The sequence below is a fragment of the Eleutherodactylus coqui genome, chromosome 9 (genome assembly GCF_035609145.1).
Source record: "Eleutherodactylus coqui strain aEleCoq1 chromosome 9, aEleCoq1.hap1, whole genome shotgun sequence".
NCBI lineage: Eukaryota > Metazoa > Chordata > Amphibia > Anura > Eleutherodactylidae > Eleutherodactylus > Eleutherodactylus coqui.
In genome coordinates, this window is record NC_089845.1 from 45,039,208 (window position 1) to 45,065,515 (window position 26,308).

At 44.2% G+C, this 26,308-nt stretch overlaps 1 protein-coding gene across 2 annotated transcripts; it reads left to right on the plus strand.

Annotated features, from left to right (window-relative positions):
- The first annotated feature begins 2,156 nt into the window (after nt 1–2,156).
- LOC136578771 (enoyl-CoA delta isomerase 2-like) lies at nt 2,157–25,744 on the plus strand. 2 transcript variants are annotated; one of them, XM_066578939.1, is made up of 9 exons: nt 2,157–2,204; nt 4,388–4,475; nt 15,815–15,946; nt 20,314–20,383; nt 22,110–22,212; nt 22,391–22,511; nt 23,675–23,764; nt 25,219–25,362; nt 25,446–25,744. In XM_066578939.1, the coding sequence occupies exons 2-9, from the start codon at nt 4,428–4,430 to the stop codon at nt 25,599–25,601; spliced, it is 864 nt and encodes a 287-aa protein (XP_066435036.1). In that variant the 5' UTR covers nt 2,157–2,204; nt 4,388–4,427; the 3' UTR covers nt 25,602–25,744. The 2 variants fall into 2 exon arrangements, with proteins under 2 accessions (XP_066435036.1, XP_066435035.1); XM_066578938.1 differs by lacking the exons at nt 2,157–2,204; nt 4,388–4,475 and adding an exon at nt 8,301–8,454.
- Nucleotides 25,745–26,308: the final 564 nt, after the last annotated feature.

The window sequence follows — 26,308 nt, forward strand, 5'->3', positions numbered from 1 at the left end:
AGCGACGTTTTCCCACATGGCACCACGGTGCGATCTATGCAGGAAACGCATAGCGGCATGTTCTATCTTATTGCGTGATCTCTCATCGCAGCGTTATTGTTTTCAATGGGAGGAACTCCACGATCCTCTGCCGTGACAGCGCAGCGGAGGATTTCCTTCATCCTCGAAGTGATGCGAGGCAGTTTTCCAATGAAAGCTCCAAACATCCACAGGGATTTCGTATTGTGGGGAGTGCGATATAGGGGCAGGATTCACGGCCCAATATTGCGCTCGCCCATATGAAGTTGGCCTAATTGCCTTTTAAATCAGGGTACGCTAGTGTCCTGTGCGCAAAAAAAAGCCCTCATGTGCAAACACAGTAAAATACGTATACAAAAAAGACTTGTTCAAAGCAAAAATGCGCAATTTCACGGTCCTATAGGAAACCATTGGTTCTATTAGACACTACCTTTTCATGCGCCTATAATGCGCTAAAACCACACTCGTGAACGGAATTTAAGGATTGCTTTTTATTTTGGGAGGCGAGCAAAAGAAAAATAGCAATTCTTAGTTTTTAAATCTAACTTTTACAGCGTTCACGAAGCGTGAGAAATAACAGAATCTTTTCATTGCTTGGGTCATTATGAATGTGGTAAAACCTCTTTGCTGCTTTAAATAAAATGTGGTATTTTATCAATTTAAGGCTGGATTCACACGAACGTATATCGGCTCGGTTTTCACGCCGAGCCGATATACGGTGTCCTCATCTGCAGGGGGGGGGGGGGGGGATGGAAGAGCCAGGAGCAGGAACTGAGCTCCCGCCCCCTCTCTGCCTCCTCTCCGCCCCTCTGCACTATTTGCAATGAAAGGAGGTGGGACAGGGGCGGGGCTACATTCCAAGAATTGGCCCCGTCCCTCCTCTCCCCATTGCAAATAGTGCAGAGAGAGTGAAAACCCGGCCGATATACGTTCGTCTGAATCCAGCCTAAAAAGGGCTTTTGTAGCGAAAAAATGTTATGTTTTCTTTTGCCTTTTTTTTTTTTTTTTTTCTTTTTGGTCCCTGAAGGGGAATTGAAGATATGATTGTTTGATTGCTAGGTTAGTACACTGCATTACTTACTTATGTAATGCATTTTATTAAGCCTATAACTGCAGCCTATTAGACTCTGCCAGAGGCAGGGTCTAATATAGGCTGAGATGCAATGCAGACATGGAGGCCTCCGTCAGGCTTCCAGATCTCATGGAAACACATCAGTACCGTGTGACTGCAATGTGCGGTGCAGATGGGTCACAGAAAGAGCCCCCTCCCAGTTTACTTACATACTGCAGTTGCTATTGATTGTGGCATCTGAGGAGTTAAACTGCCAGGATCTGAGTTTCTCTGCTCCTGGTGGTTAGCGCAGGAGCCTGGCTATCAGTAGTCAGCCAAGTCACTGCCTGAGGCTTTATTCACATGAGCATATGTGGCTTTACGGTTGCCCACATGCGGCATAAAATCATGTGAATGAAGAAAAGACACGATTGAGGTCTGAGCTTTTTGTCCTTTCACAAGGCTGGGTGCGATGTATTAGCAAAAAATACACCGCAGCCCCCCCCCCCTGCTCACTCCCGCTGGCCCCTGAATCTTTTTGGAAGAGCAGGCATGTACTCGAAAATGGCGATACTCGCTTGAGTAACTTGCCTTAACGAGTACGCTCGCTCATCTCTAGTGCCGATCCATATAAGAATATGATCATGTTGTTGTTTATCGAATGGTGAACACTGTAAAACAAATCTCAAACGGTGGTGGAATTTCTGGGTGGTGTTTTCATTTCGCCCCCTCCACCCTCCAAAAATAATGTCGTTAAAGTTATACAACATATATGTATCCCATTAAAATATACGACAAGCCCTCCTATGGATATGACAATGAGTTATGTCTCTTGCAATGTGATGAAGAAAATAGGCTGGTCTCCAAGGGGTTAATAATGATTTGAAAATAATGTATTCCTACGTTGTTGCATAAATACAATAAGTATCTCCCTCGCTCTGTTACATTGTAGCCAGCTATAGAAGGCATTCGGTATCAACCCTATAATGTTTCTCATATCTTAGTCCATACATTTCCCCTTTAAATAAAGGTGGCGCCGGCTGTTTAACCATTACTAACATCTCCTCCCACCTCCTCTTTATGAAACTGCAATCTCTTTTTCTGGACTATGCTCATTCGGCAAAACTTTTTACAGGTAAGTAACATTTGTAACTGCAAGCGACCTGCATGCTGGAAAACGATACATTGTATCGGACTGCAGGCGTCTTCTCTGCGCTGCAGCATAGGAGTTTGCATCTGATCCTCCTACATAGCTGCGATGTTTATACAGTCGAGAAGGAATTGTGTTGCAGGTCACAAGGATGTGAATACTAACTAGTTTACTTCATGCCTGATGAACAAACCAAAGTACTTTAGTGCGGGATCCTTGTTTGTCGCATGTTCTCAGCTGGCCATTAAACAGTATCCGCTACTTTGTATCTCTTGTGATTACCGGCTAGTGCCGTGCGGAGATTCATTCCAGTGTGAGATATATATGGAATTCTAGAATACCTGGTAAACTGGATGGATATCTGCTAGCAAGGCATCATATATGCTGTACGTCCATGATGATTCCAGACACATACAATTTGTTTTTGTTCAATGTAATAATTAGGTTATCAAATGGCATCCACAATACATAATATGAAGTGTCTTTTAGAACGTTGGAGCACAAAACTGCATGTTTCACATAAACATGCAGAAGAAAACCATAATACAAAACCACCAAGGTTTGAAATGGGAAATATTCAACATTCAAAAATGTGTTTAATAGTTTCAGGTCGGCTTCACATGGGCCGACCGGATCCCGCTTACAGGAGACCCAACAGCGGATTCCCGTTGTGAGCCCAGCAAATGACCCCGCGGACCTCAATTTCTTGTGTTGCATATAACCGCGGAGGCTCACCGTCAGTTCTATATATTTTTTTTTTTTTTTTGTTTGTATTTCCCATGTCGTTGCTTAGCGATGATGCGGGTACCCGCAGCCCATACGCAATGTTAATTGTGAAGGAGCTGCGGGTCAGATGCCTCCATTGACTTCAATGGAGGTCTCCCTGGTGCAGTCCGCAGCAAAATAGCAAAACAAAAAACAAAACCGCAAAATGCTACGGTCGTTTTTTTTTTGTTTTTTTTTTTCTCCACTCACAGAATACGCAGGAGTGTGAGCGAAAAAACGATTTAACATGCTTTACAATGCGCGTGTTTTGCCGCGTATCCTCCGTGTGGAATCCGCCCAGGGTTTTTTTGTTTTTTTTTTAGCTTTAACCCCCCTTCCCACACACACTTGCTTTTTTCTGGATTACGGATGGCTGTGGATGTTTGGCTTGGACATGCGCAGTACTGTTTTTAAATGTTTTTCCCACCTCGTTGCTAGGCGATGACGCAGGTATTCGCGGCCTATCCGAATTGTCAATTGCAGATGGGCTGCAGGTTGGACGGCTTTCATTGTACCTTGTTGTACCGCCTCTAGCTTGAATACAAGATGTGATACGGTCAGGCATGGAGGCTTGAGTACCCTGTTGTACCACCTCTAGCTTGGATACAAGATGTCGTACGGGCGGGTAGTGGGCTCTAGTACCATGTTGTACCACCCCAAGCTTGGATACAAGATGTGATATGGTCAGACATTGAGGCTCTAGTACCCCCTTCCCAACCATCACACCAGCAGTGGGGACAGTGTGCCACACAACAAACGCATGATTGAGACGCTCACCGCTAGGTCTCCATACACAAACACAGCCGTCGTCACTTCCCAAACTTAAACTGGATTCATCACTGAACACAACCTTCTAATCTGTTACAGTCCTGTTTAGTTGTTTATAAAACCACTGCAAGCGATGGTGACTGTCAAAGACCAAATGTTCTTCAACCAAGTGCCTGGAAATGGTTTCTGGCAAACACTGGGCAGTATCAATGGCGCCACCTATCTCTGGATGACTGACAATGTGTGTATAAATAAATATGTATACCTCTTCAGATCTATTTCATTTAAGTCAGAAGAAGAACCCTGCGTTGTTTCGGAAGCTGGCATTAACACCATGTATTTATGTTAGCATATCTACAAGGTTACTTGGTTTCTCTTGCTGGATAAATGACATTTTGGTCTAGTGCCTAACACGGCACCAAACCTTTTTGCAATAAATCTACCATATGTAAATTCATCTTTCCTTAGAGTTTTCCATGCAGGCAGCCAGGATTTTACAGGGTTCATATGAAAACCTTCTACTCCAGTTAAATATTGCATGTAGAATATCTGTAGACTTTGACCTATGATCAATGTCCGCTCAATCTCGGCTCCTATCCACAGCACTTGTTAATATCAGATTTTTCTGAAATCAGGTAACTACAGAACCCGTCTCCAACTCCTCAAATAAAGAAGATGGACTCTGAGTGCACTATGAGGGAGTCCATGGACAATTTTTCAAAGGTAAGACAATAGTTCCCCAAGGAGCGAAGTACTGTTTAATTGATTTAATTGATGATGATACGCTTGTTTCTTAACTAGGTAAAACTCATGAATTTGTCTTTAACCAGACTACTAAGTTCAGCTGCTTTCGTTTTGAATGTTTCTATGTCGAATACACTAACTTGTCGGGCATCAATGTGCAGTGTCTCACTACAGAAGGCAATACAGTTGTTTTACTAAACTGTGTGTACTACTTGTTAAATGTTTGTTCTTCATACATATTCTTCATACATATTCTATCTGGTAACTCACACTGTACCCTATTGGCTAGTCAGGTAACAGTGAGATAGCTGTTCTGTGATTGGAGAATAACCTCTCCTCATGGCTTGGTTGGGAGAATTGAGTGAGAATAGAGGAAGTAGAAGTTAAGGAGAAGCTGAGAGAACCAGCTAGTGAACAGAGCAGACGTAAAGACCAGAGCTAAAGAAAGTTAGTGCAGTGAGAAAGCAGACGTGTGAGTACAAAAAAAAGTTTGCATTGAAAAGCCAGAGAGAAAGCATGAGAGCTAGTTTATACAGACAATAAAAGGAAAGAACCAGTTAATGTAGTAATCTAGGAAGAAAGAAATAGTTTGCATAGCAAAAGAGGAGAGTTTGTATGCATAAAGTAATATAGTGAAGAAAGAAATTAATAGCAAGAAGAAGAAATGGATGTGCATTATAGGTTACGAGAGGGAAACAGAAGAAGTAAAAGCCTAGAAAAGGTACAGAAGAGTTTCCTGTACTTAAAAATTGTGAATAGCCCAAGCGTACAGATGTAGCTTCTGGACCTATTTCTCTGAGCGTACAGATGTAACTACTGTGCTGGCATGGATTTCTCCATCTCAGGACATAGAGCAAAGGCCATTGTATAACATGTTGGCTATTGAAGATTCTCCTCCGAAAAGGAGTGTCTCATAAGGCTGGCAAAATTATCTATGCAAATGTCTGGAAAATTGAGTCCTCCTCTGCTCTTGGGGAGCATCAACTCTTTAAAAGCAACACGGGGGGGCGTTTTCGTGCCCATATAAAGGCCACAAATGATGTATGCAGTTTCCCCAAATCTCGGCACTGCAGTAAGAGTGGTATTGTCTGCAATGGGTAGAGGAGCCTTGGAAATCTGATCATATTAATTAAATGACATCTGCCCAAGGAGAGCGGAAGGTTTCTCCATCTATCCAATTCCTTTGTTATTTTCAGTAATATTGGGGGATAGTTCAGTGTGTGTAGGGCTTCTGGCCTCTTGCCTATATTCCCAAGTAGTTGATAGAATTTTTTTGCTATACTGACAGGACATCTTTTAAGATCTAGATCAGCTGTTTTCCCCTGTGGAGAAATGTCCAGCAGTTCACATTTTGTGCTGTTTGCCTTGAATCCTGACTGTTTCCCAAAGGTGTCTAATAAAGCAAAGACCCACGGTAAATCGTATTGCTGTCGTGCAAGCGCTAACAAGATATATCGTCTGCAAATAACAGTCTTAACTGTCCGACCACGGACCTTGATACCTTTGATCTTTGTTCCCTTCCAATAGCCGTGCCAACGGTTCAATTACTAAGTTGAACAATAGTGGAGATTGGGGGCACCCTTGGCTGGTACCTTTCTGTAGAAGAAATCTTAGGGAAAGGTAACCCGGTGTGTAGATTAGCGCTTGAGGAGAAGAATGAATGAATATATATATATATATATATATATATATATGCAAAAGAGGCCTTTGAATCCCATTATGTCAACTGCTTCCATCAACCATGGCCATGAGACATCCTCCAATGCCTTTTCCGCATCTATCGTGAGAAGAGTCAGGGAGGGATGATCTGTTGGGTGCAACTTAATGTCATCGAGGACTGTCAAGATTTTCTGTATACTTATAATAGCTGAACGCCCCTTTGTAAAACCTCTTTGCAATGGGGAAGTTATTTGGGGCATGATGGCATAGTGCAGAGGCGTTTGAGTAACGGCTGGATAGAAAAATGAGCCTAGCTGCCGCATTTAGTATGGATTGGAGTGGAGCGAGTCTAGTGCAGGGAAGATTTTTATCTGATGTGGTTTGAGTATCTGGACCCAATCGGTGTGCCCGTTCAACTTTACAAGCATGGGGAATCCCAAGTGCGTTGGGTATCGTGAGTCCACATAGCTGATACAAGTCCATTTGTAAGTAAGATTCCGGAACGCCTGTAATGTGCGAGCTGTGTCGTCTGGACCTGTTTTCTAGGTCCTCTAGGCGGTCCCATAACTTTTTGTTGTCACGTAGCAGGTTTTCTACACCTTTTTAAGATGTAAAGTTGTAGTCCGACGACACAGCCTCCATCTCATGTTCTATATTCTCTAGCCGGCTTCCATGTTGTGCGACCACCTCCTGAGGCTGGCGTAAGGAGCCAGCCACTGTAGTCTCTAGAGCTTCTTGAATGTCGGGAGAAATTAATTTTTCCACCTCTATTGCTAGACCTTTGTAATCCACTACGGTTTCTTGCATTGTGAGGTTGCTATGCCCTTGTGTTGTAGGAGAAGCAGGGGGCATAGCGGACAATGTCCCGTCCTTAGTTGTCACATTTTGGGGTTACTTTTGCGTTTAAATTTGTTTGTTTTGTTATGACCCATTTTAAGAATAAAGTGTGTGTCTGTCTGTCCCTCCCTCCCTCGTAATCTTGTAGATATGATACCTTTAATGGCTAACAAAAATACATGATGTTACAGCGAGCTTGCGAACCTCTCAGGCTCTTTGTCAGGCTAAAAATAAAATAGGTCTGAAGGGGCATGAATATTTACACACACTTATGACAAGGCACAGGCATGGATGTGATTTGTTTGCACTTAAAAGGAATACTACAACAGAGAACAAACCTTTTGACTAGGCACTGATAACAGAGTGGAAGTTTTATGGTCCCTGAATTACTGTTGGGGGGGGGGGGGGAGGGGGAGGTTGTAAGGCCAGGAATGCTGCAAGAGGTGCACAAACATTTTTAACTAGACACTGATAAGGGATTATAAGTTTATGGTCCCTGAATTACTGTTGATGGGGGTTTTCACCAGACCAGCAGTCTTATTTGTATAATAAATGTCTCACACCTCCCGTTCATGCATAAATCCTGGGGAACAATTTAACCCACTTTTTAGCATGTCAAAAGTTATCAATTTATATTTCTAAATTCTTCTATAGTTTTGTGACTTGAAACCACCCTTCAATATCAAAACTCTCATATCTCCTATGTCATGTCCATGGTTAGAAAAGTGCTCGGCCACAGGTAATTCTCTCTTTCTGTGATTAATTGTGTGGCAATGAGATCCTCTCCTCACTTTCAGTCTTTGCCCTGTTTCTCCTCATGTATAAATATGCACACCTCTTCAGATCTATTCCATTTTTAGCCTGACGAAGAGCCCGAGAGGTTCGCAAGCTCGCTATAACTTGTGTTTTTGTTAGCCATTAAAAGGTACCATATCTATAAGAGTACTTGGTTTCTCTTGCTGGGAACAATCACATTTTGCTCTACTGGCTAACACAGTACCAAACCTTTTGTTTCCATTAAATCTTTGTTTTCATTATATATATATTCTGTGTTTGAAGTGAGAGTTTGAACAGGACTTTAGTTTCTGGTGTACTGTAATTAGGACCATGCACAATACGTCCGTATATAAATTTGAAGCCGCTCCCTCCTATGGTCCCTTCTCTCAATCACTGTTTTCCTTCTGCCTGGTATAGCAGAGTTGGACCAGCGCTCTGCAGATGAGGGGTTAATTTATCTCTCTTCCTCCTTCACTCCTTCCCCTTCCTCTCTCTGCTGTGCACTGAACTTTCTGACCCTTTGTATGTTCAGCCCAGCACTGCAGCTACTTTTTCCAGCCCACTTCTTCTCCTGTGACTCTCAGCATTCCACATGCGCCTCAAGATAGTCGCTGTCACCACGAGGGGGAGAGGGTGCACTTTTCTCCGCACCACTGTTCCTTCCCTAGACACGCCCAGCAGACAGGCAAGTGACAGGCTGCAGAACTGAGGTCTCCTACCTCGGTTTGGTCCTTTAAGCGGGGTCAGCCTTCAGTGAGCTGGCTTAGGCCCTCTGTCCACGGCAGTGATGGAATATCGCTAGCGATATTCCACTATGGGGGAGCACTGACAGGTCTCAGCGGTGAGCCTATCTAACAGATCTCGCAAGGGAGAATCGCTATGATTCTCCACTCGTGGTCGCCGGCACTGCGCTTTCCATAGTAACGCTTCACACAGTGTGATCATCGCCTGTGGACATGCAGCCTTACTCTACTTTACCTCCGTAGCCGGCGCCACTGTCACACACTCTGTACCCCGGCTGGTCCCACTGGTGAAGCAGTGTATGTACTGAGGGTGCAACGAAGTCAGCAGCTGTGATACGGGTGGTTTCTGGAGCGATGAGGACATAGCTTGTCTCCCCTACTGCTCACTCCATGGTGCCGCAAAAAAACAATCTCTTATGTATGTAGATATATCACTAGAACAATAGTCTTCTTTTTTTTAAAGTGTGGATAATAGAGATGAGCGAGCGTACTCGTTCGAGCATTAGGGTGTTCGATATGCTCGTTACTCGAGACGAGCACCACGCGCTACTCGAGTCAATTCCATTTCCTTCCCTGTATGTTAAGCGCCATTTTCTGGCCAATAGACATGCAGGGAAGGCATTACCACTTCCTCCTGTGACGTTCCAGCTCTATCCCACCCCCCTGCAGTGAGTGGCTGGCGAGATCAAGTGACCACCAAGTATTTAAAGCGGTCCCGCCCGCGGCTCGCCTCAGACACGCGCTGGCAGAGATTAGGGAGGGTGCTGCTGGTGCTATAGGTGGGAATGTTGGCGTCTTCAAGAATCCCAACGGCCCTTCTTAGGGCCACATCTGACCGTGTGCATTACTGTTGTGGCTGCTGGGAGCAGTTTTGCACCAAAAAAAAAAATTGTTTCCATCTCAGGCTCTGCAGGCTATTACAGCTATAGCGTTCTAAGTCTGCAGTCAATTATACAGAGTATAGAGGCAGTACTGGTGAGGCAGGGACAGTGGTAGTGTACAATCCTGTCTACAAGAACCCCAATGGTCCTTCTTAGGGCTACCTGTGACCGTGTGCATTTTACTGCCTGGCTGCTGGGAGTTGTAGTGCTTCACTATTAACCAGCTAGGCCTTTCTGCAGCCTTGCTTATAATTTTTTTTCTGACTGCAGTTTGCGTTACATAACCTCTGTCAGCCTCCAACTGGACGCCAATAATTCCATGCTTTTTTACACCGCTCTGTGTGTGCCATCAACTTCACGCACCGCATGCGGCGACAGCCCCTGATAGAGGGAAAGTCATATACACGCTATATAGCCTGTGTTCTTTTTCAAAAAAATTTTTTTAAAAGATCCTTCTTAGGGTTACCTGTGATCGTGTGCATTTTACTGCCTGGCTGCAGGGAGTTGTAGTGCCTCACTATTACCCAGCTAGGCCTTTCTGCAGCCTTCCTTATTCTTTGTTTCTGCCTGGAGTTTGTGTTACATAACCGCTGTCAGCATGAAAGTGTACGCCAATAATTCCATAAATATTCACACCGCTCTGTCTACTCTATTCGTAATACACCATGCTGAGGGGTAGGGCTAGAGGATGAGGACGCGGAGGTCCAAGTGAGGGTGTGGGCACAGACTGAGTTCCTGGTCTAGCTAAATCGCAGCCGGTTGCTGCGGGATTGCGAGAGAGGCAAGTTTCTGGGGTCCCCAGCTTCTTATCACAATTTTTGGGTCCACGTGGTAGACCTTTATTACAAACAGAGCAGTGTGAGCAGGTCCTGTCGTGGATGGCAGAAAATGCATCCAGCAATGTATCGACCACCCAGTCTTCTACGCCGTCCACTGCTGCAACTCTGAATCCTCTGGCTGCTGCTCCTCCTTCCTCCCAGCCTCCTCACTCCATGAAAATGACACATTCTGATGAGCAGGCAGACTCCCAGGAACTGTTCTCGGGGCCCCTGCCTTGATTGGGAAAAAACAGTTCCCCTCTCACCTGAGGAGTTTGTCGTGACCGCTGCCCAACCTTTGGAAAGTTCCCGGGGTCCGGGTGATGAGGCTGGGGACTTCTGGCAACTGTCTCAAGAGCTTTCAGTGGGTGAGGAGGACGACGATGATGATGACACAGTTGTCTATCAGTGAGGTAGTAGTAAGGGCAGTAAGTCCGAGGGAGGAGCGCACAGAGGATTCGGAGGAAGAGCTGTTGGACGATGAGGTGACTGACCCCACCTGGTTTGCTAAGCCAACTGAGGACAGGTCTTCCAATACTGCGGCTACATAAATGTTACTGGGGTCTACCTATACTGTTACTACAGAAAGTTACTGGGGTCTACCTATACTGTTATTACAGAAATGTTACTCGGCTCTGCCTATACTGTTACTACTGAAATGTTACTAATACTGGGCTCTGCCTATACTGCTGCTACATAAATGTTACTCGGCTCTGTCTATACTGTTACTACAGAAATGTTACTGGTGTCTGTCTATACTGTTACTACAGAAATGTTACTAATACTGGGCTCTGCCTGTACTGCTGCTACTGAAATGTTACAGGGGTCTGCGTATACTTCTGCTACTAAAACATTATAGGGGTCTGCCTATACTTCTGGCACGTAAATGTTACAGGGGTCTGCCTATACTTCTACTACAGAAATGTTAGTTGTCTGCCTATACTTCTGCTAATGAAATGTTACTGGGGTCTGTCTATACTGTTACTACAGAAATGTTACTGGGGTCAGCTTATACCTTTGCTACAGGAATATTACAGGGGTCTGTGTATACTTTGGGTGCACTAAGTCTTCCCATCGTGGTGTTCTACCTATCTGCCCCCCCCCCCCCCCCCCCAAAAAAAAGCAGACTGACTAGGGCATGGAGTGTGGGCCGCAGCCAGCATGTATTTCCTCTCGCGTAACCTCAGCTATCCGGGCAACAGAATGGGATTTCTTTATGTACCGTCTGTGGGTTCCTGCTAGCCACCCATGCTGCGGGTGCACACAGACTTCCCATAGCGGAGTGTGCCTGGCACTTAAAAAAAAAAAAAAAAACCAGACTGACTAGGGCAGTGATGGCGAACCTTTTGGAGTCCGAGTGCCCAAACTGCGACCTAAAACCCACATATTTATCGCAAAGTGCCAACATGTCAGGGGGCGGGGCTTATCACGACGTATGATTTTACCTCCGTCGTTCTAAAAAGGACAGGGCCGCTTCAAAATAGACAGCGTGCAGATTTTAACTGCTTTTTGGATGCGCGTCCATCAAAGTAGCACATTATTTACCCCACATGGTGACCGTCATCCGAAAAAATTTAAAAAAAAGAACGCCAGAAATGCACTTTCAGTCACCCTGTCTCACAGAAAAAAATGCAATAAAAAGCGATCAAAAAGTCGTATGTATTCCGAAATGATACTAAAATAAACTACTGGACATCTCGCAAGAAATGAGCCCTCGTACAACTACGTTGATGGAAAAATTAAAAAGTTATTGTGCGCAGATGATGGCGGCAGAAAATAATTTTACAAAATTAGATGTCTTTACAAAAAAATAAAAGTAGTACAGCAAAAAAAACTATACAAGTTTGGTATCATTGTAATCGTACTGACCAACTCGTCCCGCAAAAAACAAGCCCTCATACAGCAACGTCGATGGATAAATAAAGGAGTTATGATTTTTAAAAGGGAAAAGGAAAAAACGAAAATGGGGAAAAAAAACGAGTCCACGTCATTACAGGGTTAAACGTGAACTTTGAGCCACCTGCACATAGCCGGGTCAGATCCCGCAGCGGAATCAACCCTGTGCCTCGCCAGTGATCCCCGCGTACCTATCCGGGTTCTTCATAATCTGTATTGCGGCTCTACCAGCCAGCATGCATGCGCAGTACAGATTATGCCACGCTGACGCAGGTCCTGCGGCCATTCTGTAATTATGACTGCGGAATGGCCGCAGGACAAGCTGCTTCCATTGACTTCAATGGAAGCCATCCGTGCGTAGCCCTCACAGAATTGCTGCATGCTGTGATTTCTCTTCCGCGAGCGGAAAATCGCAATCAATTTCTGCTCATGGAAGTGAAACCACGTATTTCCCCAGCATGCTATGGGGCGGTATTTGCTGTGGAGTTCGGAGGTGGACGCCCGCTGTGGACTCCACAATGCAAATCCACCTGTGTGCGTTCTGCCAAAGGCCGCCTGCACATGAGCGGAAATTCCGCGGTGGGATTTCCCGCGGAATTTCCGCTGCTGGAAGCCTGCATAGGATTGCGTTAACAAACGCAATCCTATGCAGACGGCCGCGGTTTGGCCGAGAGAAATATCGCGCAGCAAACAAATTGCGGCACGCTCTATTTCTGTGCAGGGCTCGCAGAAATGTCACTCACCCGCTGCCGGATCCGGTCTGCCCAGCAAGCCAGCACATCAAACAGCCGGAGCTGCGGGGCGCGGGTGCGTACGCACTGGTCCCTGCAGGTGCTCGGGTCGGATCCCGCGGCGAGAATTCTCGCTGCCGGATCCGACCCGCCCGTCTGCAGGCGGCCAAAATACAACATGCTGCGATTTTCCATCCGCGAGCGAAAAGTCGCAATTGATTTTCGCTCGGCGACATGGAAAACTGATTTCCAACAGCATGTCTATGTGCAGTATTTGCATTGCGGAATCCGGAGGCGGACACCGCAATGCCAAAACGCCCGTGTTTATGTGTTTAGCAGTTATCTTTGCAGTAACTGCTGTTCGCTTCTTACTTTAACCCAGGCAGCAAGGATCTTCTTTTAAACCTCTTCTTTACTGCTGCAGCTCCGCTCTGCTTCTCTCACCACGGGCACTCACTGAGCGAAGGCTGTTGTCGGCTCTGCATTGGAAATCCCCGCACTACTTCTGACATGGGAGGTAGAAAGCGCTCCCATTGGGCTGCTGTGCGGAGGGGCGGGGATATGAGGAGCAGACAACAGCCTGCGCGTGCCGGCATCTCCTTCACCTCCGCTGCCGTCTGGGCTTTATTTAAATCTCCCGCTATAGGAGGGACAGGGGAGTAAGGAAGCGCTCCCATTGGCCTGATGTGTGGAGGGGCGGGGGGGTACGAGGAGCTGCTAGAAGACCGCGCGTGCCGGCAATCAAGTTCACTCTGCAGTCAGCGCTGCCCTGCCTTACGTTTGACAGGGCAGGAAGCTCTCTCTGCAGTGCCGACGGCCGGGTGATATCAGCGAACAGCACGCGTGCCGAGAGAAAGGACTCCGCGTGCCCTCCCCGGCACGCGTGCCATAGGTTCGCCAACACTGGACTAGGGCATGGAGTGTGGGGCGAAACCAACATGTATTTTCTCTAACGTAACCTCAGCTATCCGGGGCACTGCAGTGGGATATCTTTATGTACCATCTGTGGGTTCCTGGGAGCCACCCATGCTGTGGGTGCACACAGACTTCCCATTGAGGTGTTTTACCTGTCTGTCCCCAAAACACTGACAGACTTGGGTAGGGTGCAGAGTGTAGATGGTTTACCCCTTGCGTTGTTGATGAGGTATCCGACACCCAAACAGAATGAGTAGTGTGTGGACACATGGAGTCCCCATTGCTATGTCACTCGCAGCACCTTGGGCCACACAAGGTGTTTGCTGGGACAGAGGCTGACCCAGGGCCTGCTCACATACTGCCCACACCGAGTATTGCTGCATTGTGGAGATGTGTAGAAGTGCTGGTCTGGCAGCAGAGTCCCCTTTATGCCCACGTTTGCAGCTCCTGACGGAGGTGGCACAGGATTGGAATGAAGATCGAACGTCAATCTATTATCAATTCTCAACAGCATTGTGGGCTATCGCCCACACTTTCAAAGACGGTCGCTGCCTGGCCCTGCCAACCCTCTGCAGTGTGTGCCTCCGGTTCCTCCTCATGGCAGACGCACTTATAAATAGACATGAGGGTGGTGTGGCTATGAAGGCAGCGTGTGGCATGAGGTCAGCTGAAGGCTGCGCAGGATCACTTTTGTGTGTGCTGCGGACGCAGGGTCGTGCGGGGGGGGGGGGGGGATTGGGCAGCATGTAACCCAGGAGAAGAGGCAGGGGTGGGTCCCCCAGGCAGTGATTGTGCTTGGTTGGAGATAGTGTGGCGCTTAGCTAAGGTGTGCCTTGCTAATGAGGGCTTTTCAGAAGTAAAAGTTGTTGGGAGGGGGGGGGGCACTCTTGCCGCTATTGTGGCTTAATAGTGGGACCTGGGAAGCTGAGATGCAGCCCAGCATGTTGCCCCTCACCTGCCCTATCCGTTTCTGTGTCGTTCCCATCACTTTCGTAGGTTTTCCAGATTTTCACAAATGAAAACCTTAGCAGAGCATACGTCATATGCAAAAATGCTCGGGTCGCCCATTGACTTCAATGGGGTTCGTTACTCGAAACAAACCCTCGAGCATCGCAGAAAGTTCAACTCGAGCAACGAGCACCCGAGCATTTTGGTGCTCGCTAATCTCTAGTGGATACCAGAACTGCAGAATATGACCTTGGCACAGCAACTTTAATGACCTTTGGTCATGAAAGGGTTGAGTATAATTTTAGGCCAGAAACTGGTGTAAATTATATCAGACATCTCCAGCTCATGGCTGACAATGTGGCCAAATTGTTGGGGCCCATATAGTAGGTGCTTCTGTAACAAAGATAGAAGTTTTTGCTATATCACAAGGCAGAGTATCCAAGAATATGATACAGTAAGTTTGGAAAAACAAAAGTCCAACAAACACCAGCGTGGACAGAAATGTGACTTGAGGACAGACGATCAATGCGTAGGGTTGTGATGAAAAAAGGCAGACTACAGCTTTGGTGTTTCCATACTTTTGTCCACCCCCTGTATATGTGTAAGACTAACAGCACATGATGACAGACTTTTCAAAAACAATATCATTTAACTAAATAGCATTTGAAACCATTATTTCGAAAACCTGTTATTTTCCAAAACTGTTTTTCAGAGTGCAATAACAGACACAATGGACAAACCCAAGCCTGGAGAACTAACAGTTGTGTTTTTGTTTTGTTTTTTTTGGTTTTTTTTTCTTTAGCCACCAGAAGCCCTCTTTGACTAGTCAAAATATCCTTCAATCCAGATATCTCCGTTTTTCCTACCTAGGATACAGTTGTAATCTGCTTAATCATTTCTTCCCTATACTAATGAAGCTTTTAGCACTTTCACTTTATATAGAGTAAATCAGCATTTGCTATTTTATGAGGCATTGAAAGTTGCCCATGTAGCCTAACTTACTTGCGATTCTTAAGCTGTGTGCCATGTGCATCACAGAGCTGCCTTTGTTTTTTGTTCATTTAATGAGGATTAGTGAGCTCTAAAATCCATTTTTGTTTTGATTTATTTTAGGGAAAACCGAATGTCCACCTGGTACCGTGTATGGCGCCTTCAAAATATGAGAACATTGAAGTTGTCCACCTGGATAACATCACTAAAATAGTGCTGAAACGACCGGAGAAAAAGAATGCTATAAGTTTTGAGGTAACAAATTGTTTTTGCTGTGACTGCACTCTACAAGTTCCAAGACATATGCCAATGCTAAATATATGAAGTTTGAATTGCATTAGGGTGGCTTCACATCCGGCTGGAGGTTCCATCGTAGATCCAGCGCAAAATACCGGAAGAAAAAGCCCTGCATGTAGCACTTTTTCTTCTGTAAAAAGCAGAGCAGCTGAGTGGAAAGAGAACGGAGGAAAGTGTAGTCAATGGGGTCCATTTGAGGCTGTTCGGTTCCATCAAAAGACTGAGCCGTTCTGCCAGAGGATTCCCCTTTCCTGCTCAATGAACAGAGCAGGAAACCGGAACCCCCAAGCACAGATGTGAAGCCACCTTTACTGCTATATATACTATAAAAATGTGAAATTCTTAGTACTCATTTTGAACATATTTTGAGTCTATCTGCCCCGGCAAGGCAACCTCTTCAGATAGCACAATTCACTGATTTCTGCCTCCCTTTGAGCCTAAGGCTAAAAAATTAACACAGCATGTAGTATCTAAGCTAAACTCAACAAATCAGCTTTGTACTATGTACCTGCACACATTTAATTCACTTTGTTTTGGCTAACCTTGTATGTGTATTGTACATTTGAAGGTCTTGATCTCTCCATTCTGCACTCCTTCCCATTTGCCCATGGGTGATTTTAATTAGAGCAGAGTTCAGCTTGGATCCAACGTGTCCCGAATAAGGCTTCATTCACATGACTGTATATCGGCCCCGTTTTCAAGGAAACCAATGCCTCAGTTCAGATGCCCATTTTTGCAGTGCGTAAAAATGGCCGGCAAAGATGGCGCATATAGTGCGCATTCCAGTCAGCCTTCCTTACGCCGGCTGGAAGAGACAGATCTAGGACTATCTTCTGGCCAGAACACGGCTGCCGGTCTCATAGATGCCTATGGAAGCTGCAGAAAAATGGAGGCAAGTCTGCTAAACTCTCTCCCCCACTCCGCCCCTTGATGACTGTTGGCAAGGGAAGGGGAGGGAGATTAGCACACCAGCTCTAGCCCCATCCCGCCCCCCTCTCACTGTAGACAGCCGGCAAGGGGTGGAGAGGGAGGGAAAGGGGTGAGAGTTTAGCAGCGCTAAACTCTCCAACCCCGCCTGACGGTATACCAGGCCCGGCATATACTCCCCAGACCTGGGCCGTCTGAACAAGCACATAAACAGGAGATGTAGCCGTGACTTGGTCACGACTGCCTCCCGTTCATGTGTTTTTGTTTTTTTTTTTGTTTTTTTTATCTCTCTCGCCGAAAAAAAATCGCAGCACCCGTGTGAAAGAGCCCTAAAGGTTCTTTTAGACAGAATCCTTATCGTTCAAACAAGCTAAAGTGAATGATGATCGCTCACTTTTCGTTCGTCGCTCAGTTTATACCATTGTTCGCTCTTTCACTTATAATTCAGCGTGAACAGCGCTTGTTCAGTCTTTCTCATTCACTTATACAATAGATGTGAAAGACCTTATGATTCTGAAGATTCTCATTTGAACGGGCCAACGATGTATCAGCTCATTCTCGTTCAGCCTATTTAGACAAACAGCGGCGTCACTCACTCATTCAAGCAAGAATCGGCTTGTCTAAAAGCAGTCTTTGGCTTCTTTCACAGGATCGCATATCAGCCGGGCTTTTTCACGGCCGACTGATATGCGCTGTGATCTGATGCATTGGAATCCAATGCATCAGATCACATGGGCGTATTTCTGAGACGTAAAAATGCCCAGCAAGGCCAATACAGCGTCGGGCGTTTTTACGTTGGGCCCAAAAGATAGTCCTGGAACTATCTTTTGGGCCAGAATACGTCGCCGCTGTATCTTTGTTCCCTCTTGTCATCTGGTTTTTCCTTCCTGTTTTCAAAAAACATTACACTATCAGAACATTACACTATCATCATACCTAGCAAGAACAAGTGGTGATTGTCGTCTATTGTCTGCATAATTTGCATGTCTACCTTCTAAAATCTAATGTATGCCCTAATGACCAGAATTTCTCATATTCCGGAACCCGCTAGAGTAATGAGGGAGAACCTGAGCACAGTAAAAACAAAACCCCAAAAACGGTTGTGCAGAAAACAAGCCCTCATACAGCGTTGTGTATGGAAAAAGTCACAAAGTAGCGACACTCGGAATCCAATGATGTGAAATGTTTTTAAAAGGCATCCTCAAGGGATTAAAAATATTCCTTGTATAATTTTCAAATGTCATATAAAAGGGTTTTCCACTTAGAAGCAGAAGATAACACTGACAGTTTGTGGTTTAACTGCCAAAAGAAGATACATTAAGGGTTCAGTCACATGGGCGGTGATCCGCGCGTATTTCCGGCCGGAAAAATGCCCGCATAGCATGTGGATGAAAATCCACATGACCAGCTCCATTGCCACCCATACGTTGTTTTTTTGACAGGTGCGGACGTCTGTGATATGGACGTTTTTCCACGCGGACCGCTGATGATGATACGTGTGTACAAACGCCCATGTGACTGAGCCCTAACAGCATAAGGACTCGCAGAATAACAGTCAATTACACTGTTATGTATGGCACAAGTGGCAAAAAGAGACAGAGGCCTGTTGAAATGGAGACAAAAGCTTGCAAAAGTGAAAGCCTATGTTCTTGGGAAGTGGAGCCTGAGTGCCGTCATGTCAGCCCACGTGACTGCAGCCTTTGGCACATGTGCCCTTTCATTCAGCACTGCACTCCGGTGAATGACTCCTCCTGCACTGAAGAAGGTTCCTGGGGTGTCGCCTGTCAAATTTCTCAGTAGACTTCGTGTAGAACGTGTCCTTCACAACCCTGCAGTAACATCTCCTGTTGTGTATAGTCTGACTAGCCAACAGACTGGTGTTTCCCCTAGCCACAATGAAAGTGTGTTCCGGCCCCGCCTCTACACGGGTGCTGGTTATTGTCCTGCCTGAGGTGTTTGGTGAGGCAGTGGACCCCTGTCAACTAAATACCTGTGGTTATTAATTCTATGTGGGGCCTCTTTGCTTCTACCAAATACAGTTATTTATATTGCTCTTTCAGTCTGCATTAAACCTCTTCACTATTCTTCATCTAGGAACAGGTTAGGCCCCCCAGGTTCCTGAAATGAGGCTGCTCCTATCGAGGCAATTGCCTTGCATCTAGGCTGGGTCTGCTACATCAAAGTTGGTTAGAAATGGCGCTCCCATACCCATTTTTTTAATACGGTTATTTACCCTATTTTGGCGTCCCAGTGATGATGTCTACTTGTCCACTGAGGATCTTAATTATGACTAGGCCTGACATGTTGGTGATGTCCATGTAAGGTGCTGTACTTGGACAGGCATACTGTGGTTCTATCTGGATACTGTCTTTGGTAATCCTGATGGATCCCTGGGAGTAGAACCCATGACGGAGCCTCAGATATGGTGTGAACACATCCTTAATTTTTCCACAGATTACAATTGCGCAATTATATATATATATATATATATATATATATATATATATATATATATATATATATATATATATTTTTTTTTTTTTTTTTTACTATTCTACTTTTTGAATACTAATTTTTCGAAAACCTTTTTTTTTTTTTTTTACTTCATTGCTGGAATTTTTATGAGGGCTTGCTTTTTGTGGAACAGTTTGTAGTTTTCATTTATACCTTTTTTAGGGGTACATGAATACAATCTGTAGGCAAAATCATAAACTAAACTCAGCTCTTCTGGCAACGTGTTAGTTTTCATTTTTATGGAGTTCATTCTGTAACATAAATATCGCATTTTTTGTTTAGAAAATGGTTGTTACGAATACTTTATGTATTATGTCTGTCCGTGTGGGCTACTGACAGGCAGTGCTTTGACTCTTGTACACTGCAGTCCTGGGGACCGTTGCTAGGCCCCCAGCTACAATGGCAACACATCAGCACCCCATAATTGTACCAATGGGCTTACAGAAGCCCCCTCCATCTGTAAAACCACTTGAGTATCACCGTCAGTATTCGCAATAACATCTTGGGGGTTAAACGGCTGGGGTCAGAGTTAACTCCAATCTCAGCCTTTGCAGCAGAATGTCAGCTGTATGTTACAGCTCACATCCGCTCCAGATGGCGTTAAGTACAGTTCCTGAACCTGTGCCATACAGTTACAGCGTCATAAGTGCATGGCGCGTTGCAGGAATGGGGTAATGGAGACTTTTCTGGGAATCGAGAAATACAGTTCCAACCAAGTAGCGTCCATAAGACCTCTTGTATTCGTGGTTATCTTTAATCAGACACTAGAAATTGGGATTTTCAATTGCCGAGAGTGATGATCGAATGGGATATCGGGTTCATCTTTCCAGGAATTGTGAACATAGTATAAAGGCCAAAAACACCTACAATGTCTCTAATTGCAGATGTACAAAGGCATTACTTCTGCACTGCGTGAGGCTGGAGAAGATGATTCTGTATTCACAGTAGTTACAGGTATGGCATCTACTTATTAGCTCATGATGATGTATTCATCAATGCATCTTATCTAAATTGGTATTGAGTGACACCTAAACGGCCTCAATACTGGAGACAGGAAGTCATTTCACCTGTAAGAGCTTTTTGCGTGTGGAAGGAAATAAATGTATAGAGAGAACGTCAACACAAACATCCGATAAAGAGGGATTGTATTTGCGGATTATGCCAGTTAATAAGCACTGCTATATAAGTGTATTGCCACCAAATATCAACCATTACTTATGGCCCAATGCAGAATTTTATGATTATGTAATACAGAACGCATAGACTTCTATGAGCCCAGACTGTCCTCCGGCATGCTTCTGTATAAAACTGGAAGTCTGTGGAATGTTGTTCTCCTGAATTGCATATGAATCAATAAAAAATAAGTAATAGAACTTTTTTCTTCAAAGATCTGCAGGACTCTGTATGGGGTTCATGCTAACAGCATTGCCATGTGCATGTGGCCCATGAAGGGGTTAGGGCCACTTCATACTTGAGTTTTAGCGCTTCCTTCTCTCTGTTCTCTTTTTAGAGCAGAGAAACCAAATTAAAACCAAAATACGCATATTATATGTTCTATTACTGATTTCTTCAGAAGGGTCAGTGATCCGGGGATTAACAGATTGCCAGACTGGAGTCTGGAAGGAATCCCCCCACCCCACCTAAATAGCTTCTACCTCATTGGGGGTTTTTGACTTTCTCTGGATCAACACTGAAGAAATCTGCTGAACTGGATTGACATGTCGTTTTTTTTTTGGTCTTACATTACTATTTCAATGGGGTTTCAAAAATTGAATGCTTATATTTTGCTTCAGTTCCATTGTGTTTCAGTTGCGTTTTTTTTTCCCCTGGAGCAAAATACAGCAGACTGCGCTATTTGTTTCAGTTAAACAAAACTTAATGGAACAGAAGTAAACTGAAAGCATTCATTTTTTTTTTTTTTTTTTAACTTATTGAAATCAATGGGGAAACCACTTAAGTGTTTTTGTTTTTTAATTCCATTTCTCTTCTTTAAAAAACAGAACAGAGACAACAGCCTTAAAATGTAAGTGTGAACTGACCCTTATCTAGACTTTTCAATTGGTGATCAGTGAAGTCCAATACCTGGGACCCGCACTGATCATGAGAAGGAAGGGGCTATGGCTCCTTGTATTTGTCCATGCAGGGCGGCATACATAGGAGGCTTAGTAGTGTGGATGAGAAAAGCTAGGACTTGCCCTATCTTTCCACACTTTTTTTTTCGCTATGGCTGATGATCATGTTAAATGTCCGGGAAGTAACAACCTAGGATTCTAGATGGTCCATGCTGGAGTCACACAAGCATATGTGTATCTTCACGCACATTTGAGTTGCATTTTTGTGGAATGGCATTGCGTAGCTGCGTGCGACAGTGCATTTTTTTTACTGGTACTTTTTGCGCACGCTTTTATGCAACGATTCTCTCAGCCATTGAAATGACCAATTAGTTTAATGAGTTCAAAATGTGCTCTTTCTCTGCAAAAACATGCAGGAAAATAGAGCATGCTGCGTATTTTTTTGTGCAACCGGAATGCATACGCAGAATACTCCCATGTGAACTATCCCATTGAAATCAATTAGTTCTATTTCCTGCGCATTGCAAGTTTTTTGTGCACAAATAGCCTCGTGTGAATACGGCCTAAAGAGGATAAATGGCTCTAAACCTCTTTTTGTGTTTGCACAGGATATGGAGACTACTTCAGCAGTGGCAATGACTTGAGCAATGCTCTTCGGCTTTTCACAGGAAATCTTGAAGAGACGATGAAAGAAAGCTCAGGGGCAGTGAGGTATCCAACTTTCCACACTTTGACTCCAGAATGCCTAATATTGTATGCCAAGTCATTCCGTGGATTGTTGAACATTATTTTGTACCTAAAGCTTATATAATATGCAAAAATGGAGAAGGCACTTTTTTTCTGATTCTCTAATTACTGTATTCTTCTAATTACTGTATTCTTCTAATAGAGAGATGGTGCATACAATCATTGATTTTCCGAAACCTCTTATAGCAATGGTAAATGGGCCTGCAATTGGGATTGCCACAACTATGCTTGGCCTTTTCGACCTAGTGTATGCTTCTGATAAGGTAAGCCATTTCATCAAGAAGGTGGCAATAGTGTGTATATTGTAGCAATATGTTATGTTATATGCCGTGTACAGCAGCTAGGAGCTTCACTACTTGTATATTGGTACAACTGAGATAATTGAATTTGTTGGTTAGTGCCCTTTTTACACTTTCTTTCGGATCTCGGCAGGATTTCCATTTGGCGCCAAACAGTAAAAATAACAGAACTGCCAGATGTGCTGAATCTGAGGAGTGCTAGGCAGACCCCATTGACTTTATTGGGGTCCATCCGGCTTCCGGCATGCTGGATGAAACTTTCTAGAATGAAATGGCATATCTGCAGATGTGGAAGGTGCCTTAGGACCATTTTAATGATTTATTTGCTTCTTCATCCGTCTTATACAGGCATAAAAGCCTGATGATTGGCCCATGTGAACAGGTAGTCCATCTATAAACTGCCTGTTTACTCTGAATGGAGGTTGGAAGAGATCACTGCCCCACTCCACCTCCATTCAGTGAAAGCACTGGATCGATCACTGTTGGGATGAATGTTGGGCACTCAAGTGCTTGACAGTTGTCTCAAAGGGTCCTAAGTCAGTCACATGTGTAAAGACAGCTAAGATCTCCATGCAATAAAATATCTGAAAACAACTGTGTAGGAGCTTCTAATAGATCTGTAGAAACTTAATTTAAAATGTTTGATACAATTCTTCCCATACGAACAATTCTATAAATATTTAAGGATATTGATGGTTTAAGGGGTTGTCCTATTTAAAGGGGTTGTCCTAGTAGGACAACCCAAGTGTTTCACTAGTGTATATTGACTAAACTGCTGCAAAGAGGGCGAATACATTATGGGGCCGTAATAATCAAAACCTTTCCAGTCCTTAATTCATTGTTCATTCATTGTTCATATATGTCTAATATTTCCACTTTACTGAATGTTGACTTCACATGATGATTTTGGAGAAAATGTTATATGGGTAAACTACATCAACACAGATGATGTCTGCATGAAGTATCAGTTTGAGAAAGTTTAGATAATCACCAAACGTTTGCATGCTCAAAAATGGTGCAGGCTCAAGATGTCGAGTACCAAAGGTATGAAGAGCTTTACGACAAGTATATACATGGTGTTATATGTAACACTTGGGATTTTTGATCATCTTATTTCTCTAATATAGGCCACGTTTAATACACCATTTAGCAAGTTGGGACAATATCCCGAGGGATGTTCTTCTTACATATTCCCAAAGATTATGGGTTTGGCAAAGGTAAGTCACAAATTTTCAGTGGAGACATCCGATAAGTACCTAAATATTAATTAAAAACGGATTTCGGAACTTTATTTTCTGTTTTAATTGCTTTTAGAATGTAATAGAAGTGCAACTCTATAGATTATTTGATGTGCATCTATTGTTTTTTACTTAATTTCAACCAGATTTTAAAACTCTGTTACATAATGTTATAATTAGAGATGAGCGAGTATACTTGCTAAGGCACATTACTCGAGCAAGTAGTGCCTTAGCTGAGTATCTCCCCGCTCGTCTCTAAAGATTCGGGGGCCGGCGGGGAGCAGCGGGGGAGAGCGGGGAGGAATGGAGGGGAGATCTCCCTCTCGCCCGCCCGCTCCCCGCCGCAACTCACCCGTGCCGGCCCCCGACTCTTTAGAGACGAGCGGGGAGATACTCGGCTAAGGCACTACTCGCTCGAGTAATGTGCCTTACCAAGTATACTCGCTCATCTCTAGTTATAATATATTTCTGTTGGGATCAGAGAACTGTCTTCCTCTAAGAGTTCCAAGTCCATCAAACAAGTTTTATCAGTAACGTTAAATGATAAAATGTTGTCTGTCACTAACAAGGCAAATAGGATCATAGGGTGCATCAAAAGAGGTCTACGGGCACATGAAGAGAACATTGTTCTTCCCCTTTACGAGTCACTGGTCAGACCACACATGGAATATTGTGGACAGTTTTGGGCACCGGTACTAAATAAGGACATATCAGAGCAACTAAAGTAATAAATGGAATGGGTGGACTATAATATCCAGAGAGGTTATCAAAATTAGAAAATTGATAGGGGTATAAGATCAGCATATACTGGACACTAACAGTGCCCAATGGACTCCATTGACTGCATGCTGTGCTATTTCTTTCCAGTAATTTAAAGGGGTTCTCCAGGGAGAATACTATTGATGACCTATCCTTAAGATGGGTCATCAATAGTTGATCGGCTGGTGTCCCTCGCTCGGGGCCACGACCGATCAGCTGAGCGGGAGCATGCTGTTATCGCTGCAAATACAGAGGTTGCAGAGGAAGCAGTGGAAGTCTCCACACCTACCTCTGTGTAGTGGCTGGTGTTTAACTGCAGGTTTTTGTCTCCTTGAAATCAGCGCGAGCCATGCCTGCAGTTACAAGCACCAGCCACTACAGAGGTCAGTGCAAAGAATTCGCTCCGACCTCTGTGTATTTGCGGCACTGACAGCATAAGCCTGCTCAGCTAATCAGTTGAAGTCCCAAGTGACGGACCCCAGTCGATCAACTATTGATGAAATATCCTGAGGATAGGTCATAAATGGTGTTCTCTCTGGAAAAACCCTTTAACTGCATTTGGAGCCTCCATCACAAATTCAATCTCCTATACAGAACAAGACCTTTATTCTGAAATACATGCATTTTAAATACTTACAAAGTCAATATTCATATGGAGTATATTTACAATCCAGGCAACTGAGGTGCTACTTTTCAACAAGACCCTGACTGCTTGGGAAGCTTGCAATGTAGGCTTGGTGACTGAAGTCTTTCCTGATGCTACTTTCCAGCAAGAAGTTTGGTCCAGGCTGAGAGATTACGCGGCTTTGCCAAAAAATGTACGTAGGTATTTGCCAGAGTACATGGAGTTTGGTGTATAATTTATATAATATATTACTAATATTATTGTGTTTTCCATTAGTGCCTGGCCCTTTCCAAGCAACTGATTCGCAACGTGGAGAAAGAAAAACTTCATGCTGTTTGTGCAAAGGAGTTTGAACTTTTAAGTAAAAGAATAAATTCGGAGGACGCCATCAACGCCCTACAACAATTTTTCCAAAGGAAGTCAAAGCTGTGAAGTTTCTTTTCTGTCTAACCCTAGTCCCATTAACATTCATTACACAACGTATAGATTTTAGAACTCTTGTAGTATGAATAACTCTTGCTTCTTCTATTACGTTCACTTTAGAGGACAACGAATAAACCCTTATTATAAACATACAGGTGAGGCTTGCATATTTTAATAAGGTTACATATTAATGTGATTTCACGGAGTTCAATGCTACAGCTTACTAATGGATTGTGGGAAAACCCTTTAACATGTTTGTCAGGCCAATACTTTCCTAACACTATTAAATAGAATAGCGTGAGGACTCTGTCATCACCAGATTTATTGATATTGTTAATAGTCCCTGGCCAATGCTTTTAGATGTTTCGATCCAAATTGGGGAATATGGAATAATGCCGCCACAGTGCCACCTATTGGAAGGTAGCATTCCTTCAAGACAAAGTTAGACTCTTTATACAAGCCTTGTAACAATGACTAGGAATTAAAAGCAAATCCAGACTCCATGTACAGACAGCTGTTTAAGGTTATTAGCTCTTCATCCGTGTACAGCAGGAGACTGGCTTTGCTAGTGAGAGGTGTGGAATGGGGGTCAGAAACGCTATCTTTTCTCCTTAGGGAGAAAAGGCCATTCATCTGGGTAATATGCAAATAAGGGAGATGAAATAATACCCAAAGAAGCAAGAATGGCCTTTTGAGTCTCCTCACTCACCGTCTAG